This window comes from Miscanthus floridulus, chromosome 8 (assembly GCF_019320115.1).
Source record: "Miscanthus floridulus cultivar M001 chromosome 8, ASM1932011v1, whole genome shotgun sequence".
NCBI lineage: Eukaryota > Viridiplantae > Streptophyta > Magnoliopsida > Poales > Poaceae > Miscanthus > Miscanthus floridulus.
Window position 1 is genome coordinate 74757326 of NC_089587.1, and position 20371 is coordinate 74777696.

A 20371-nucleotide genomic window follows, 5' to 3' on the forward strand; every position below is an offset into this window, starting at 1 on the left:
GTCGGAGAGATGGGCCGAAGGCGGCCTGGGCCTGAAGTGAGTGCTCCGGTCTGTTGAGTTCAGACTCTTGGGCCAGTCCAGAAGAAGAAAAGGTTGTTCTTCTGGGCCGAGCCCTGGCGTGGAAGCCAGTGCCCGAGGGACCCCGGGTTAATGAACCCGTCCCTATGTTTCTATCTATCTACATATCTATCTCACTAGATCACTAACTAAATCAACTACCTGAGTCATCACATTGACTAGTAAATGACAAATGCCAAAACTACTACACTACAATCAAAGCTAACTAAGTACGCACATTGCAAATAAAAATTTTTACCTGTCCGATGATGGAGTCACAGACGTCGACGAAGTCGCAGCGGACGCCGGGCGTGGGTCAGGACGACGAGTCGGGCCGGCGGTGGCGCGTGGCCGACGCGGGATGCCCGACGCTCTGCACGGTGAGGCCGGCGGTGGCGGGTGGCAAGACGGACGAGGTCAGGCGCGGGCAGCGCGGCGTGGGCGCGGTGCAGCCACGACACGGTCACGGCACGGCGGGCATAGCGCCGGCACGGCGGGGCGCGGCCGACACGTTGGGCGAGGCGAGGGCATAGGTGAGGGCGGCCGGGCACGGGCGACCGAGGGCGGGAGAGGGCGCGGGTAGCGACGGCGGTGCGCTACTCGGGGGAGGCGAGGGAGGTGCGAGAGAGAGAGGGAGAGGAAGAGAGAAAGAATTGGGGGCCATACGTAAGACAGGCTTGGCACCAGTAACCCTAGCGCTGAGCTCGACGTCGCAGATCTACGGCGCCGAGGTGCCTGCCAAATCACCGCCACGTCTGCTTCGAGCCCAAGAGCTCGGCGCCAGCAACGATGGCGCCGAGCTAAGGGTCCAGATTTTGAAATCTTACCTCCAGAGGCATATTTGTTAAAAAAATCAAAAAAAGGGCTCAAAAATAAAAGAAATCGGTCGACGTTGGCCCTAGACCCAACCTCCAGACCCCGGCATGGTGTGGCCCTTCTCTCCTCCCACGGGCCACGACTAGATCCCCGCGCATAGGCCGCAAAAGGAGCCCACAGCCATAGCCCACACGGCCAAGTCAATGCCGACACCGCCGAATGGCATGATGGAGGAGAAGGATGAGGCCGTGGAGGAAGCCGACGGCCTCGAGGGCCAAGAGCATGGCGTCGTCGATGTTGACTACTAGCGCCATAAACGGAGGACAAGCTATTGTGTGCTGTTGGCGGGGCTGGGGTTTGGTTTTGTCGCGCCGAACGAGCGTGGGAAAGAGCTCACTGGGCATAGGCAGGTTCTTCACAAAGTAGGATAAAGAAGAGATAATTATTGTGAGGCCTACCTTATTGGAGAAGAAGAGATCCAACTCCCCAAAAATATGATAGTTTTATGTGAATGAGGGGTCTTATTGAATGACTACTAGAGATGCTCTTAACCCGGTTGGCTACCCTGTCGTCCTTGCCCCTTTGTGTAAGACCGCAAAGTAGAAATATCGAATACCCCTAATACCAGTGTGCTTAAGCATCGTCTGAATTATACCGAGACTTTAGAGAGAGAAGCCTGTTCGGTTAGCTGATTCCAGACCAGGAACAATTTCAGGTTTACTTGATTAGTACAAATTAAGCTAGTTGTTCCAGCTGGATTTTTTCTACAGAGTGAATCCCTGCTAACCGAACAGCCTTAAAATGAAATGGACACGTAGATTCGCCAGAATTATATACCGTCCACAGTTGAAAAATGAAATGGACATGTAGATTCGCCTGAATTATATACTGTCCACAGTTGAAAAGCTCCTTTGGCTCGCTCGGCATGTTTGTTTGCTTTCTATGAATAACAGGGGGGGAAGAATTCCCCACCTCAATATATTGCATTGGAGAGATAATTAAATTACCGCTCAGGAAGAAACAACAGAGAACGCACACTTACAATATAACACCACCAACAACACACAAGACAGAGCAGAGGACAACCACGAAAAACATAGAGAGGAGAACAAAGAACTCCTGTACAAGACAGAGCAGAGGACAACCACGAAAAGCATAGAGAGGAGAACAAAGAACTCTTGTGATAAGCATGTAGTTGTTCACCCACTCACACCACCGCCAAGCGGCCGAAGAGAAATCCACGTCGAAAAGCACGACGACGAGGCCAAAAGGGTTGGGAGACGATAACAGCAGAGCATTGGAGCGCGAGCGCACCAGCAGGCCGCAGCACCTGCAAGGAAACAACGGCAAGGGGAGGAAGGCCTCCTCCATGCATTTGCGTTGGGTCTCTGCGCTGATCCATGGGCGTTGTCCGATGAACACAACAGACCGTGGCATCCGATCCCCACAGAGGCAGAGAATAATGCCCACCTGGCCCAGCACCTGCATCCACGGTTGTTTTTTATTTTACCTGACCCGCGGTTGTTGTTTTTTTTAACATCAACGGAATTTCACGAGGAATTTGACTGATTCATCCGTGTGCCAGACTGTTATGGTGGGCCAGATCTACCAGAGAAAGAGGAAGGCATGTGGCTGAGCGAGATCACGGGCATGAAGGCCGCGTCCGCGCGCGACGCGGGATTGAGCGCGATAACCGCGCCTTGCTTGAGGTGGTTAGATCAGGAGAGTAAAACTAAGAGTTTGTTTTCATCTTGTAACAAAGGGAGCCTATAAGGCTTAGACAATTCGTTAATGAAGATTTAGCCTGGGACTAAGACACCTCGTCTCCCTTGGGCGTCCAGCACACTGTTCATGGTAACTCCGCATCACACTGTTCACGGTAACTCCGTAGCGCTGCGTTCGTCGACGCGCCGTCCACGGCGCCACCAGTTCGCCGGCATCCTGTTCGTTCGTTCTCTGCCACTTCTTATCCCTATCGCCTTCGTCCCCTTCCCAGCCAAGTTGGCCGTAACAACCTGGTATCAGAGACCATGTCACCAACTTTCTTTTTGTTGGAACTTCTCTGGTCCTTCTCCTATCTTCATTTCAGTTTTAAAAAAAAATGGCTCTTGTGCAGTAGTGTAACATGCTTTTCTGATGCTTGTTGGACAGAAATTGGTAGCGAAATTGCGGCGTGCATCTTCGCTTTTGCAGAAAAGAGAGGAATTGCTTTGCTCTTGCTCTGAAGGAGACGAGGAGGGGACCCACTGGCCCACAGCCGGACCCAGCGGATGGTGCGGACTGTGCTGGGGGAGTGGACACCAGGAATCGCTGTCAGTGACGAGCCTGACTTTTCACGTGGCACCGGGCCCAGTGACAGCGACCCTGCGCTCCCTCCGCTCGCTCGCTTGCGGGACACTGCTCGTGTGCCTCTCCAGCACACTGTCGCTCTCGATCCCATCCCAATCCCGTCCCATCCCATCCTGCTGTTTCTTTCACACAAACGCCCCTGCGCTTCCTGCTAATTACTACGGAGTACTCCGTATGCCCTTTTCCCTTCGACCTTCGTCGTTCTCGTTTCTATCAATTCCACGACCACAATGGCAGGCTGGGCAGACACACACCGGACAGAACAGGGGATGGATGGCAAAAAGGCCAGAGGCAGGCAGCGAGAGAGCTACTGTCTACTACGGGAGAACTGACAGAAAACTACTAGGTACATTTCCATTTTACCAAATTTGCAGAAACGCCCCCCAACTGGGCACTGCCGAGTTTCCTTCTTTTATTGGTTTTTATTGGGTTCCCCGCAGCCCACCGCGCGCCGCACCCCCCCCCCCCCCCCCCCCCCCCCCCCCCCGGCCTGCCCTAGGCCCAGTGGTCCGTAGGCTCGGTCCACCACGGCAGCAACGGCGGCGGCTGCAGGTCCGCGAAGAAGCCCCCGCACGCCGAGTCGTCGTCGCCCAGGAACGCCGCGTCTTCCTCTTCCACCTTCAGCAGGTGCCCGTGGAAGAACACCTCGCCGTGATGGAGCTGGAGATGCGGAGCCGACGCACCGGCCACCGCCGCCGCCTCGGCGGGCACCGCCGGAGAAGGAGGCTTCTCCGGCGTCGTCTCCGCATCGTTCACCACCCCGCTGGAGTCGCTGTCGGACGACCCCTGCGCCGCCATGGCCGCCCCGGCGGCGGGGGCCTCGATGTCGGACGCCGCTGGCTCCTCCTTCACCGACGAGAAGGCGTCCTCGTCGCCCAGCTTCGCCTTCAGCTCCTTGATCTGCCACGAGCCACGGAACTCATGATTCATAAACAATCACAAACAAAACAAACGCTGTAAAGAATCTTCTTCTTTCTTTCTTTTTGGTGTGCACCGTGCACGTGAGGAAGAGGATCTCCCCCCGGAACTGGAACCAAGGAATTAGTAGAGTATTATGTACGATGCACCTCGGCGAGCAGCGCGTCCTTGTCGCGCCGGAGCGCGTCGTGGTCGGTGCGGAGCGCGTCGTACGAGTGGCGCAGCGCCGCGTAGTCGCGCTCCAGCTGCTTCGTCTTCCACCGGGCGCGCCGGTTCTGGAACCACACGGCCACCTGCCGCGGCTGCAGGCCCAGCTCCCGCGCCAGCCGCGCCTTCCGCTCCGGCTCCAGCTTGTTGTTCTCCGTCTCGAAGCTCCGCTCCAGCGCGCGCACCTGCTCCGTGCTCAGCCGCCGCTTCTTCTCGCCGAAGCCGATGCCGTTGCACAGCACCATGTCCTCGTCGGCATCCTCCATCCCGACGCCGCCAAAGCCATCGTCTTTATTGTTCCAAACAACAAGCCCAGCATCAGCCAAACCGTCCGTCCGATGACGCAACAGCAAAAGAGCAGAGCACGCACTGAATCGTCAAGAGAGAAAGAGATGAGCACAAGTTAGTAGTATTACCACTGTGAACCATCGGAAGGGGGCCGGGACTGCCGCCGCCGCCGCCGCCGGAGATGGAACCGCTCGGTCTCTTCATGCTCTATCGACTGTCGCTGCTGCCGGGCGCGAAATTCTCAAAGATTCCCAAGAGAAGAGAAGGAGGTGGGTGGGTCGGATCCGGAATCGAAGAGAAGGAAGGATCACAGACAGGGTCTCCCTTGAGTCAGGGGAGGGGCAGCCGGGGAAAGGGGAATCGGGAGAGGCCGGGATGGCGCCTCCGGTGGTGCTTCTCCTCCGTCTTGCTGTGACCACCGCCACCACCCAGGACAATTACCATGGCTCTCTTGTCTTCTTCCCCAGTTCGGATCCAAGCGCCTCCTAGTACAACTGAGAGCTACTTGGGAGGTTCCTGAGGTTTCTCATGATCGCCTTGCTCTGTTTCACTGCGTGTGTGGACTGTGGAGCACTGGAGGAGTGGAGTGAGAGGTTTCTCTCCGGTTACTATTTTCGTCCGGCCGCAACAACTGTGTGCTTAAAATACGAGCGGATGCGGAGCGGGGGAGGGGGAGGAGACTGGAGAAGTGGAGAGTGCAGAGCTCGGGTTGGTCACTGGTCAGGTTACCTGGGATGGGATGAGCCTGGTGGTGTAAAAAATGCCCATGGTTAAGCCTCCAAGGTACAGGAGTAGTCAGGTTCAGAGGGGACCAGGCGAAAGCCGAGCTGCGCGTTACACAAACGCAATAGAAAGACAAGGGAGAGGCAGCACAGACCATGCATGCCGAGGAGAGAATTTTGAACTGATTTACGCATCTTGGCTCATTGATCAGATCTAGGCCGTGTTTGGTTCCATGGTGGCGACACGTTTGAGTGGTTTGAGCGAAAAAATCCCGCCGAATGGTCTGCGATGACCGCGCGTTTGACTGCCGTGCGCAACGCGAATCGCGGCAAAATGAACTGTGCGCACAGGAATCGCGAACGCAGCGTCCGAGCCACGGTCGTGCGACGGCGAGTCGCGCGTCTAGCCGCTCAGAAGGTAGCAGTAGCACGCCCAACAGTTTATTTGTTACGAAAGCTATAATATGTTATTTCTTCCTTTTCCTCTCCCTTCTCTAAATCCAAGTGATTTGAGCCTCCAACAATTTTAAGATTTGTCAGTTGTTCGGCTGATGGTTTCTACGGCTGATAAACCGACTGATGTTGATCTATTGTGATAGAAAAATATTGTACCGTGACTGATAAGTCGGGCTGATAAGCTCTAACGATATTTTCTCTAATCTTTGCGCTTAGAGGGAAGGCTGACCTGACGATCAGGATGATGGTTGGGGTGGAGGCCTCAACTCGGTATCCAAGTAAAGTCGAGTTAGTGTGGTGATGGTAAGAGCAGGTGTTAGGGATGTAGTCGGAGGATGTAAATTTGGAAAGGGTATTGTCAACGTAAGAGTTGTGAGCAAGTGGAACGAAATGTCAGACAAAGAAAACGTAGAACCAAGGAAATAAGTAATTTTGTAAACGTTATATCATGGTCTGTTGTTTGGAAAAATAATAGGATGTGAAGAAGGAAGAGACATTCGAATGGGGAGTTGTGATAAATACAAACCTCTTATTTTTCGAGGCTCATATGCATTAGTCACATGAGAATTAGAGAGTAATTGGTTGCCCTCTTGATTTGGACAATGACTTTGATTATAATCGGGCTTCAAGAGAAGTTCGTGGAGCAGCTCCATGAAAACCTGGAGTTTGTGGAGCACCCTTTAGGTGATATCACGACTCCATTTTTTTTTTTCTTTGAACAGAGTGTTTGGAGCTGAACTTGGCTAAAAACATGAAGTGGAGCAGTGCCAAACACGCCTTTAGAAAACACCTATTTTCAGTCAAAATGGCAAGTAGCATCACCCTTGTTTTAATGGTTTTACTCTCTAGTATGTTCCAAAGTGCGATTTGTTTTAGATTTGTCTAGAGTCAAAAAAATTTCTTTAGCTTTTATATAGATTTCTTTAAATAAACTCGATCGAAGTTATATAAGTTTGGTTTACGACAAAACTGAAACGATTTACTCTATCTATAATCATAATGTAAAGCAGAGGTAGTACATGCTACAGGCAGTAGGGAAGTGGAACAGAGTTGTGTGCAAGTCTACTGTGCCTGTACTCGTACTCGAAAGCAAGCAGTTGGTGATAGGCATCTGCATGTGGCAAACGTACATACTCGGCAGTGATGCCCCATGAAGCGACGACCTTTCGTTGTGCAGCACGGTGATGGTGCAAAGGGCATTGACCGACTCCAGCTGCAAATACTCCTACATGCATCTCTCACGAGTCACGACTCGCTCCTCACTCCACTCTCAGAGGCTGCTCACGCCAGGAGCCACGCCGATCGATGCCGAGCAGCCGGCAGCGGCAGCCGGGCGGGCGTAGGTAGAGTCGCGTGTGCTCTGAATCCGATCCGGTTGGTTCAGAAGCTATCCCGCCCCGATGACTGCGAGAGGCGGATGGGGCTCCGCTATTGTGGAAAAGGTTGCCGATGGGGTTGGGCGGCCAAAAGGGTGCGAAAGCAAGCGGCTCCACCGTTTGGCGTTTCCCCCAAAAAAGCTGCGCATGGATTGGCGTCTTGCGGAGGAAGAAGGGAGGGGCAGGCGCGTCTGGTCTCCGCCATTGCTTTCACCTTGTCCGTCCCACAGCCTTCCAAAAAGGCCGCCCCCTTTTCACCAGTTTGCGGGGTTTTTTTCTTCTTTTCACCAATCTAGGGCGTGATTGGTTGCCTACACGCAGAGAGCCTGCCTAGACCAGTCCAGCCAGGTTTCAGAGATGCAGGGCTAACTGCTGCAATGCAGCTTAGGGCGTTTTTAGATGCAAAAATTTTTAGGTTTTGGCTACTGTAGCACTTTCATTTGTATTTAGCAATTAGTGTCTAATTATGGACTAATTAGGTTCGAAAGTTTCGTCTCGCGATTTCTCACCCAACTGTGCAATTAGTTTTTTTTCGTCTACATTTAGTACTCCATACATGTGCCACAAGATTCGATGTGATGGGTACTGCGCAAAAAATTTTGGGAACTAAACAGGCCCTTATTTGGTGCCTCTTCCCAACTAGACCTGGCTGTTGGGAGATTGTGTTTGTTTGCCTGGGCTGGGTGTCAGGAATTCTAACTACCTCCCAACTGCTTAGTTGGGATGGTGTTTGTTTGCTTGGACAGCAACCGCCAGCACAAGATGCAACCGCCAGCACTAGACAGCAACCGCAAGCACACATGATAAGAGCAGGTACCATAGCACAATTTATGAATGGACAATGAAGCTAAATAGAGCATAGTTTATTAAGAGCATAATTAGCAGTATCATTACAACATCATAAATTAGATATTACAATTACTAACTAAAAGTTGCAGCCATTGCACTTCTTCGGCTTGATCCACATCGCACACAACAGAGCACAAAGGAAAAAAATCACCATAGTTTTGTAACTGATAGCAGAGGGTGTTGATGCAGGGTTAGAAGTAGAGATTGAGTTGATTGCTGAGTTGAAAGCAGTCATTGCTTCCTCATAAGAGCTGTATTTCTTATGCACAGCTCCACCATACCCTAATACATGCTTACTGCGCTCAGCCCAATTGATGTAGACACCAGGTTGTTCTCCCTGAAAACAACATAGTAAGCACACATTGTTCTACAGTTAACAAGCAGCAAGGCCTGAGTCAAAAATGGTTCAGGTGCAAGCCACTAGTTTGTTCAATGAGACTGTCTAGGTGCAGTAAAGGTAGCTGTAGACAAACTCAAGAAACAAACCGTTGGAATACACATGGTAAAGGTGCAGTAGACATCACAGGCAGCTGTTGAAATGCCTCAGCTATTCATCTATTGCATCATAGGTAAAAAAAGTATGTGGCCTCAGACTTGATCATAATTCAATACATTCTGATAACAGTCACTGGTGGCGCTGCTGAAGTATCAAATAGAACAAAATAGAGGATGACATGTTTGTTTGCCTGGAGAAGCCAAATGTAGACGGTAGAAAACCAAGGTCATGACAGCCATAGAAGCATGAGACACGTCTAACCCAAAGCCATCAGAGCATCTATAAGAGAGCAGTTGCTTGGGTATGAACGTCTCACATGTTTTGATGACAGCCATGAGAACCAAGAAACCAGCACAAAGACAGATAGAAGCATAAGTAGTGCCACCTCTATAACATAACCTTGTGTCATCATCGGCCATAAGCAGCACGAAACCATCGCAGTCAAAATAACCAAGTTCATGACAGACATGGAATCGTAAGACACATCCAACCCGAGCCCTCAGCAAAGAATAGAAAGAGTTGTTAATTGGGTATGGATGCATCTCACGGTTCAATGACAACCATGAGAACCACATTCACCAGATCATAAGCAGCGCCACCTGTATACATAATTAGGTCATCATCGGCTTCAAGCATCAGAATCAACAAACCAGCAAGAAACCCAGCAATGTGTAGAGCACAGCCACCTAGAGGCTCCACCTCAACATCATCGACCATAATAAAACCCAAAAAAATCGGATCCCAGGCTCAAACCATGCTTAACAATAAACCCTAGCTCATACATCTTATCACAATGAAATAGAAGCATGGAAATATCATGGATTGGGACCAAAAACTCACAGATCTACCAAATAAACCACCAACTGTGGGATCCCAATCTCAGACCATGTCATAAACCAAACCCTAGCAAACCCTAGCTCATATGTATCATCACAGTGCAACAAAAACATGAAAACATCATGGATTGGGACCAAGAACTCACAGATATGCCATAGAAACAACGCTATGAGCACTTTGACTGCCGAAATCGGGTCAAGTGTAAATACTTCACAACGCTATAAGCATTTTTACCGTCGAAATCGGGTCAGGTGTAACCTACATTTCAAGATTTCACCTTGCTTTCGGGATGGAGAGGAAGCAGCCACCAAAGAAGTCGGCGGCTTGGGGAGGAGGAAGCATATCCGGCGAGGAACGAGGCAAAAGTTTGGGGAAGACGAAGCAACGTCTACCACAGGCCTGCGTCCAGGCAAACAAACACCAGCAACCAGCAGCACCGCTCGTCTCGAGGAAGAAGACGATGACGACGAGCAGCAGCACCCGTGCGCCGGCGAGACGGAGGAGGAGCAGCCGACGCAAGCCACGCGAGGCCCGTCTATGACCCCGCCGCCACCACGCACTGCCGGATGAGGGAGGAGGAGGCAACCGCACCGAGGAGAGTGGAGAGCAGGAGGGAGTGAGGAGCGGGGAAGACGAGGAGTGAGCAGCGCCCCTCAATATAAAGAGAGGCGAAACCCTAGCGGCGGAGAGGGAGGAGGGGGGGAATTTTCACGTCGCGCGCGAGACCGGGAGCGTCAGCCCGCCAACGGCCAAAAGGGAGCGCGAGAGGCCAAATCGAGCCGAGCCCGGGAGAAACGACGAGGAGAGGCGTTCCTCGAGGGCCTGGCTCCCAACTGCTTTAAGCAACGTGCGGGCCAGGCCCTATAGGCGTCCAGGCAAACAAACAAGGCCCCCTACACGGGTTGAACCTGTCTCACTCCCTCGGCCAGACAAACAAACACGGCGTTAGTACATCCTGCTTACATGAATCGGGGGGGGGGGGGGGGGTTTCGAAGCTGTTGAGAGGTTCAGACGCACGTCCCTTGTTTAATAATCTACTATACTAATCACTAATTAATAGTAATATATAATGAGTCTGGCTGACGAATCCAATCGGATCGCCTCGACGTGGGATGGGGCCGAGGCAGTCAGGATCGTACACATAAAACTTCTGACTTTGAACTGAAAATAATGCAGACTATCTTATATATATGTATAGAAAAAAAATACAGCTGCAGCTTTTTTGGCTTTTGCTACAGTAAATTTGTGAGAGAACATTTCTGCAGCTGCAAATAAGCGTGGCACTCACTCTCTGTCTCTTTCTGAATACTCTCAAACATGACGTATTTCCGTTAATGGTCGAATTTATGCAGGCTGAGGAACACCTTTGGAACTAGGTAAATGGTCGAATTTATGCTGTATCGATAGTTTGTTGCCCAAGAGTTTCTTCTAGTTTTAGATTTGCATTCCAAGAACAAAACTCAGGCAATAGTTAGATGACTAAACATGCAGCAAACGCAGCCAGACTTGTCAAGGGGGAACGAGAGAGAGAATAGAGAGAGAGTTTGTACCCAGCTGTGTGATGTTCCGGTATCAAATGATGTCCAACTGATTGGTTAGTTGACTTGCCACCAGCGATGAATGATGATGACCTTATTATGATGCCATCCGTCGCCCTACGCCTCGAGTGGCTCAGTTCAGTTTCAGTAGTCATTGTGCCTTTTCTGCAATGCATGCACGATGATATCCGTTATCCGCAGCTGCCCTGCCCCCACAAAGAAACGTCCACAGCTGTTGCGTTCTGTTCTGAAAGGAGCACCAGCTAGTTGGCTGGTTCAGAGGAACAGGGGAGGGACGTGGAGACCTGTCACGCCCAGACGACAGAGGGTCGTTTGGTCAGAATTGCCAAACGGGCTTAGGCACTGTTTAGTTGCTCCCAACTCCCAACTTTGACATTATGTAAAAAGAAGATTTCTCGTCACATCAAACTTGTGGTACATGTATGGAGTACTAAATGTAGACGAAATAAAAAACTAATTGCACAGTTAGGTTGTACTTTGCGAGACGGACGTTTTGAACCTAATTAGTCAACAATTGGACAATTATTATCAAATACAAACGAAATACTACAATACGCTACAGTGTTGCACAATAAATCCGGCGGCGCCGAATTCGACCAACTAAACGTGGCCTTAGCACACACAACAAAACCATGGCCACGCCAGAGTGGAGTACGGAGTACTCTCTAAATATTTATTCCATTGAATAATAGTGGCATGGCATTGTACACGGAAGCAGCTAGCTACCTACGTCCTGTTAGTTTGGTTTATAAGCCGTATTTTTTTGGTCAACAAATAATATCTTTCTCTCACAACAAATCAGCCAAATCATGTCTTATCAGCAGGGCAGTAGCGTTTTGGCTCAGCTGATGATGGGGCACAAGTCAAATGTATGGAGTGTATTAATGTCCCATGGTAGAACACAAGCCGGCCGGGCACAGTAAAACACAAATAGGGAGCTAGTAATTCGCAGGGTTTTTAAGAGGAGTGGAACAAGAAGTCAGTCAAGCCTTTGCTAGGACGAGTAGCCGCGAAGCACAAGGCAGTACTCCGTATTTCCTTCCGAGAGCAACGAACAGAGTTGTGTCCAAGTCAACTGTACCTGTAAGTAGACTTGCGTGGCAGGCGTTGTGCACAAAAGCTACAGTAAGATTTTGCGCCGGCACCGGGAAAGAAAGATGGAGGTCGAGGTGGGCGTGGCAGGGACCAGGGAGACCGACCGGCGACACCACGGAGGTCGGAGGTGCAACATCATATCCGCCCATGCGCATCCACTCTTCAATTTACCGTCCAATCGCACGCAGCTTTGCAATCATTTGTTTGTTTGTACAAGGCGAGCTAGTAGTACAAGCACACGGTTGGTTAATAACCAACGCGACAGTGGCTGTGGCTCAAACAAACGGGCAGACAGAGTTGATGTATACAGCCAGGCAACTACGGCTCTGTTCATGCATACACGCAGGCTTGGGGAAGCAGGCTGTCGATCGCGGCCTCAAAACACAAGATTTAACGCATCAATCAATATTCATTTATGCACTTAATCTTCATCATGGATTCAATATAAGACAAGATTTGGGTCATCAAAATATAAAAGTCACTCGTGCTTTTATTTCCCTTTTGGGGAGGAGATATGATGCTACATCAATCAAATCAAAGGATATATAATGCTCAAAAACTTCTAAAGATGAGCATTCCTCTGTTATTATGCATTCATAGGCACCTCAGAAGAAAAACGATATGATACGATTTTCACGTACTTACACTGCCCCAAGACTCATCTCAATAAAGACCCAACAGTTTCCACCATAGTGCACCAGCAGCTCCCCAAATTACAGCATTGATTACGGCTGTTATAAAACCCAGCTTGAATACATCTGGAAGGCCAACATACCCAGCTGCACAAGGAAAACATCAGGTTACTCAGCAGAGAACAAATATTAAAGCTTATGCTTTCATAACTAATAAAACACGCAAAGAATTTTCTTCATGTCTATGCGCAGCAGCTTGTGCTTTCATTTCATTATAAGGCTCCATTTGAATTATCATTTTGTTGTGTGCACAAATATGAAGGTAGTTTTCATGATCAAATACACTGTCATACCTAACGAAATAGAAGTTGATGCTAGAAGAAGGATTTATTAGTAAATCGAATCGACAAAAAGAACGGAAAAGATCATGCATCAAGATATGTTCTACACATTGGAATATCAGTAGAAGCTAATCAGTTAATTAACTCCTCTATAAATTGGTATTGAAAACCAGGCTCGAAACAAGTATGGAATGATTGCAAGCAAACTTGGAAAATATGTGCTATTCAACAAAAGAGGTGGAAAAGCACAATTACCTCCAAAGTATACTGCAGATTGCCCGCTACTATAGTGGGTCAGTGATCCAAAGAGGTTTGCATTGTATGCCAAAGCAAGTGCCGACATTAGAGCTGGCACACCAGCTGCTAAATGCATGGCAAGAAATGCCGAGTATAAAGCTCCAACTTGTGCAGTTTGGCTTGCAAATATATAGTGAATAAAGAAGTATGAAGCCTGAAGAACACCAAATGCTGCAGGCCAGCTCAATGAGAAAGATCGAAGAACCTTGGCAACACAGTTCGACATCCAGGACACAATCCCGAGGTTGGTAAGCTGCCCAGCTAAACCAACTAAAATAGCAAACCAAGCTAGGGTGTCCCATGCAGACTTCTCATTCAAACAATCCTCCCAGTTCAGCACTCCAAGCAGAAGAAGTATTGAGAGTCCAATCATTGCAGCAACAACGCTGGATACGGCAATACTTTGCCTGCAATATTAGAAACAGGATAAGCCTTTTTTTGTTCCTCATCAATAAAAAAAAGGAAAACTGAATAACCATATTGACTCTTGGCCATAAAGAAAAAAAGAATATTTTAGCTGTCTCCACAACCATAAGTGGAACCACAGACTAATAAAGGAACTTTTCAGGGGAAAACACACAGAACAATGCTGCTCAGTGCTCTGTGATGTGAACATTATCACAATGACAACTACAGCAGGCACCAGTCAAGAAAGATACTTGTGCTCTTGTGCTGTGTGTGTATATACTTACTTGTGTGATTCCAAGAACAGTGTAAACGGTGAAACTAAATACAAAAGTTCAGTTACTGAAAGTTTAGCTTCAGATTGCAAGTCAATTCATTGGGAAAATCCTCTTTAAAAAGCAAAATCTTACCCAAAAATCCAGAGTGAGACTGCAAGAAGCATCGTTGCAATCATGATCCATTCATTTTTTGTTACTGGACCCATGTTCTTTAGCTTCTCGGCAGCCAATGCTGGGGCTTCAGGAGTGTCCTTTATTTCAGGGGGGTATATTTTGTAAATCAAATAAGGAGTCACTAAAAGCCCAAGAAGTGCTGGCACGCAAGCAGCCTTGAACCAAGTAATCCATTGGTTTCTGATATTAACGCCAATCCCCTCTGCTAACTTCAGACACAACAGGTTCTGTGCAGCCGCTGTCAAGAAAAGAGCACTGGAGTTGGCAGCTGCCTGTCAATCAAGCATCAGAAATCAGCACAGTAAATCAGTTGATCAATTTGAAAATGCACTAATGATTAAGAAGCAAGAACATAACTAGCAAAATGATTTGCATACAATACACTACAATTCGTACAAATGCCATTAGTTTTCCACTGCTTTCTTTGCATTGAGTCAAGTGACCAACAAGGCAACAACCATAACAAAATTTTTTAAGGATCAATCTATTCAGTTCTTCAGTTCAGTGTTATGCAATCAAATGACTCAGACTGCACTCAAGAATGAACACAGTTTTCCAACTCAGTGGTGATGCATCAATGTGGATTCCTATAAGATATTAAATAATCTTAAGGCACAGTTTCCATTACTAGGCCCTATCCTATTAGCAACTTCGGAGTACAACAGTTTAGAGCAAGGTCAATAAGCAGTTAAGCACACGCACCGATTCATCCATCTGGGGCAAAATTTAAAAGGCTCATCAGAGCCAGAACGAATATCTGATATATATAACAGCGGGATTCATCAGACTGTAATATCTTAATATAAAACTTGCATGCATGCACATCTGCATCATCAAGCATTCAAGCACATCGTCGTTTATTACCTGTAGCTGCGATTGCACAAGATACGAGCCGAGTTTCTTGGCCGATGGGTCGTTGGGCTTGCTTCCCGACGAGAGCGACAGCGACTTGATGATGGGAAGGAAAACTCCTCCTGCCCTGGCCGTGGTGCTGGGCATGGCAGGCGAGATGAGAGCCTCGCTGATGACAAGCCCATAGGATAGGCCCAAAGTGCTGCGGCCCAGCCATTTGACGAAGTAGGTGGCGACGCGGTCGCCGAGGCCGGTCTTGACGAAGCCGCGCGCGAAGAAGAAGGAGATGACGATGAGCCAGATGACCTCATTAGTGAAGGCCCCGAACGCGGCGGCGAAGGAGAGCGTGCGCGTGGCGACGGTGACGGTGAGGCCGAGGAACGCCCACGCACCGACGGGGAGCGGGGCGAGGACGAGCCCCGCGATGGTGGAGAGGAAGATGGAGAGGAGCTGCCATGCCTGCGGGGTTACCTTGGCCGGCCGCGGCACGAGGAAGCGGACGGCGAGGCCGAGGGCAAGCGAGATGAAGAGGGGCAGCGGCTTAGCACCGCCCGATGCCGCTGCCGCCGGTGCCGGCGCCGGCTTAGGGCTCGGGGTTGCCGAGGAAGCGGGGCAGCCAGGAGGATCTGCTTCCACGACCACGACCGTCTCAGCGGTCGTCGTCGTCGTCCCTATGTCTCCTGTCGCGACGGTGGGACGACTCCTCATTCAGAAGTGGACGGGGAGGACACGGATCCGGTATCCTAGGCATGGACCAACCGGCCCCGCACCATGCTTGCTGCTCACGGTGGGCCATCGTCTCTCTCTCTCTCTCGGTGAGGGCGTTGCGGAGCTGAGGTTGAAGCGGTCAATCGGCGGGATGCATGCATGTTGTTGGGGTTGTGAGTCCATGCCCACTGCCACAGGTTGGGAGACCGAGTATCTTCACTGTTCAGAGAGGCCTCTACGATATAGTGCAGCGAGCAGGACTTGCCGATGATCTTCTTAGCGACGTCCTCGGTCCAGACATGGATCGGCACGCCCTCGAGGTAGAAATGCACATGGAAGTCCATCGGGGCATGCTCGCCGGGGGTGGCAAGGCGCGGGGTGGATTTTCTCCCATGCGACAGCTTGGTCGCGGTGGTGGTGATGGACAAAGCATGCCACCGGTAATAAGAAGGTTATAGACAAAAAAAACTGGTGGTATGTTGGCTTACATCTAATACTGTTCTAGAAAAATTAGCATCAATAGTTTCAACATTAAACAAAAAGATGTAAAGGCTTGACCGACCGTGCACAAAGATGATTGACAACTTCACAATAGTTTTTGTTTACAATTGAAGCAATGGTCAAATAACTCCAGGGAGAAAAATCTTGCTAAGAAGATAGCATCAACTTATTAATCGTGCTCCATTGTGCACTTGTCATATCCTCCTCACTTTCAAATTTTACAAAGCCAAAACCTCAGGACTGAAGTTGGTCGTCTACTGGTATCCCAATGACTACTGCTTCCTCCACACGCCCAAATTTAGCATTGAAGAATTCAATAAGGTCACTAGTGGAGAAACGGGCTGTACTCCCGGTTCTCAACCGCCTTCAGTCTCGGTTTTGGAACCGGGAGTACCAAATCGGGACTAAAGGTCCCCTCCTTTAGTCCTGGTTTCGCGCCCGGGACTACCTTTAGTCCCCGGCCTGGCCACGTGGGGCGGCCCTTTAGTCCCGGTTGGTATTACCAACCGGGACTAAAGGTTTCCTTTTTTTCTTTTTTTGTTTCTATTTTCAATTGATGATTCCTTTTGGTTTTCGAATACGCATTCTACGCTGCTAATAATATACGTATTCTACACGTTTATAATGTTCGAACATTTTGTACAAACTAAAGTATGAAACTAACGTATATATTACATGCATATACATATATTGTACGTTATTTTATGTACATATAATATGTATGTATGTGTGTGTGTATATGTATATATATATATATATATATATATATATATATATTACAAATAAAGGTTGCATTGTATATTCTATCATATCCTTGGGATAACAAAATCACTACATCTAGTTTGGCTTCCATGTTTCGTTGACGTCATTGTAGAACTCGCCGGCGGGGTTGAGGACCTGGTCATTAAGAAATCCTGCTATGGTCTCTTGAATTGCTTTCAGTTGGTCACGCCGTATGACTTTTTCCTTCAACCATAGAGTCTTCAATAAAAATTAAAGGAAAAATATTAATATATATATATATATATGTGTGTGTGTGTGTTGGTCACTTGATTACTTATATATATGAGCAACAAAAGAAATTGTGAATATATGAATATATTTATATAACATACTTTGAGGATCTCTTCAGGAGTTCTTTTTGTGTACGTCCCGATAAACTCGCAAACATAGTATCCGCAGTAGTTGTTCCCCTGTTCTTGCCTCAGAACCCACTTTTACGAGAAAAAAGATCCGGTGAATTGAAAGCATGCATGGTGTTAATTGAATTATATATATATATATAAATGTAGATAGTACTTACTTTGTGTGCGATTACATCCGGTGGCACTTTGCAATGTTTCATGTGGTGATTCTCAATGAAACTTTTCCAAACACTGCGTCCAATAAAATAAAACATTAATTTGGTCTTTAATAATTGTTGCAGTTAAGAGATCGAGGTATATATAGTTGCTAGAGAGACCATATTACCCTTGGATAATATCTATCATGTCTTGGTACTCTGTTTGCTCTTTTCTTAACGAGTCTAAGATTCTCAACCGACTATTGACCATATCGATGACCATCAATATCTAGTGATTGCTGCATATGTTTTATACACAAATATGATCGACATTAACTAGAGTCAACATATATGTATGTATATGGGAGATAGCTTAGCTAGTAAGCAAATAATTGAACAAATGTCCATATGATCGTCATTAATTATTTAACACTCACTTGAAGTTGTAGGGGAAGAGTATGTCCTTGTTTTGTTGGTTCACTAAGAACCTCATGAGATTTTTCTCGAGTTCAACTTTCCATTGAGGCGGGGGATTAGGGTGTTTGAATACAACATTTGGATCAACGAAATCAACATCATTATCCTTTCTCTTTCTGAGCTCTGTCATCTCATATCTGCATATATAAAAATATAGTGTGAGGATATATAATGTATATATATATACATGTAGCTTTATATATACACACTTTAATAGTAGAAAATAATCACACTTATAGACAATAGCAGCTAATGAGACTTTTGTCGAGAGAGTCCAGGTGACATAGTTGGTGTAATTCTTCAAACTCGACATATATAACGTCATCACCACGGAAGTAATGTTGGTTTCTAACTCTGACAGTAACAAAGGCCTCTCCCCGTTCACACGCCGCCATGTACCACTTGTTTAGCAGGTACATTTGCGTACCCAGTTCACCTAAGGCCTCAGGGTTGTATAGACTCTTTCCACGTTCAAATTTCTTCCAAGGATCCACTTTCGGAGCAGATGGTCCTTCAGCAAGCACTTGGGCAAGGTCCAAACCAGTTTCCTCGTAAAACTGAGCCAGCTCCTCAAAATCGACGTCTAAGTTTAAGTTCGAACCATATTGATTACGAACGACAAGAGGGGGGACTGGTTGTTGCGATTATTGTCCGAGTTGTGCAACACCTTTCCCTGGTCTAGTCTTTTTCTGCGCCGCCTCAAATGACTTGGTGAGAGAGCGGTCGTAGTCCGATTTTGGCCGGGTCTTTTGAGATTTCCTCTTTTTCTGGTCCACCTTCTTTCTTAGAAGATCTGGAGGTAGGTAGAAGTATGATTTCTCTAGGTTCTCCCTCTCTTCTCGTTGCCTTTTTACTTTTTCGAAGAAACTGTCCACATCTTTTTTACTACAACTTTTAATTCCTTTTCACTTTTCTCGAAAGATAGTTTTTGGGGAATAACTGGATTAGATGAGGCTTTCTTCTTTACTGGCTGGTGGGACAACGACTTTGTTTGCGGGGCGGACCTCTTAGGAGCTGGCTTCCTCTTAGTCATCAAGGGAGGTGGGACAACCGTTGGAGGCGTTGGAGACCTCCTTAGAGGTGGCGGCGTTGCCACCTGATTGCCCGGAGCACTATGGTGATCTAGAGATTGAATAATTGGACTTAGGTTGGCGGAGGCCCTGCTGTGTGATTACAAAAAAGAATAATTAGGTATAAGAAATTGTTATTATTAATCATGCATGTCAATAGAAAGTTTGCGAAAAAATTGTTTCGTTCACTTTTGTCCGCACCTATTGTCTGGCAGTTGAGGAAGCGGTGGTGGACTAGAGACCCTAGGAATAATGATGTAGCGCTTGCGCCATAGTATGAATGTTTTCTCTGCTTCTCCTAGAGTCTTCTCCCCATCACCTCCTGGAATGTCAAGAGGCAGGTCACTAAAACCTTTGTTAACTCTATCAACTGAGACGCTAACATATCCAGGTGGTATTATTGCCCCATGGATTCTTGGTGTCTTGATAGGATCTAGAGGAGAAAAAACACCGAGAGCCACCATGATTGTGGCATTCTCTTTTGGAATATGTAGCTCACATGATGTAAACGGTGCAGTGATGTCATCCACGGGGAAACGTAGCATTGCGTCATCTTGATTTGGCAACTCCGTGGAAGCACAGCTGCTTTTCAACTGATCAGGGGGGCTAATATTAATGTTCATTCCTGGATCTGATGCCTGCTGAAAGGTCCTAATGGCTAGAGGGGGGGTGAATAGCCTAATAAAAATTTCTACAACAACACTTAACCAAATGGTTAGACAATTATGAGGCGAAGCGAGTGTTGTGCTAGCCTACTCAAAAATGCAAGCCACCTACCACAATTCTAGTTTAGATAGTGTCAATTCACACAAGAGCAATGACACTACCCTATGTTAGTGTGCTCTCAAAGGCTAACTAAAGAGCCACACCAACCAAGCATGCAAGCTCTCACAACTAGCTACACTAAAGAGCTTGTCAACTAGTTTGCGGTAAAGTAAAGAGAGTGATCAAGAGGGTTATACCACCGTGTAGATGAATGAACCAATCAATCACGAAGATGAATAACAATGATGACCAATCACCTCGGAATCAAATGATGAACACAATGATTTTTACCGAGGTTCACTTGCTTGCCGGCAAGCTAGTCCTCGTTGTGGCGATTCACTCACTTGGAGGTTCACGCGCTGATTGGCATCACTCGCCAAACCCTCAATAGGGTGCCGCACAACCAACATAAGATGAGGATCACACAAGCCACAAGCAATTTACTAGAGTACCTTTTGGCGCTCCGCCGGGGAAAGGTCAAGAACCCCTCACAATCACCACGATCGGAGCCGGAGCCAATCACCACCTCCACTCAACGATCCTCGCTGCTCCAAGCCGTCTAGG

The 20371-nt window shown here is 47.9% G+C and overlaps 2 protein-coding genes across 4 annotated transcripts; both read right to left on the bottom strand.

Annotated features, from left to right (window-relative positions):
• Positions 1-3698: 3698 nt before the first annotated feature.
• LOC136472612 (homeobox-leucine zipper protein HOX20-like) lies at positions 3699-5354 on the bottom strand. Its single transcript, XM_066470314.1, has 3 exons — positions 4764-5354; positions 4290-4636; positions 3699-4122 (listed from the first exon to the last, which is right to left on the bottom strand). The coding sequence occupies exons 1-3, from the start codon at positions 4837-4839 to the stop codon at positions 3718-3720; spliced, it is 828 nt and encodes a 275-aa protein (XP_066326411.1). The 5' UTR covers positions 4840-5354; the 3' UTR covers positions 3699-3717.
• Positions 5355-8299: 2945 nt separating this feature from the next.
• On the bottom strand, positions 8300-15718 carry LOC136472613 (dicarboxylate transporter 2.1, chloroplastic-like). Of its 3 annotated transcripts, none has more exons than XM_066470318.1 (5): positions 15017-15718; positions 14111-14424; positions 13254-13702; positions 12671-12804; positions 8300-8375 (listed from the first exon to the last, which is right to left on the bottom strand). In XM_066470318.1, exons 1-4 carry the CDS (start codon positions 15710-15712, stop codon positions 12689-12691), a joined length of 1575 nt encoding a protein of 524 aa, XP_066326415.1. In that variant the 5' UTR covers positions 15713-15718; the 3' UTR covers positions 8300-8375; positions 12671-12688. The 3 variants fall into 3 exon arrangements, with proteins under 3 accessions (XP_066326415.1, XP_066326414.1, XP_066326413.1); XM_066470317.1 differs by lacking the exon at positions 8300-8375 and adding an exon at positions 11089-11214; XM_066470316.1 differs by lacking the exon at positions 8300-8375 and having other exon boundaries at positions 12500-12804.
• Positions 15719-20371: the final 4653 nt, after the last annotated feature.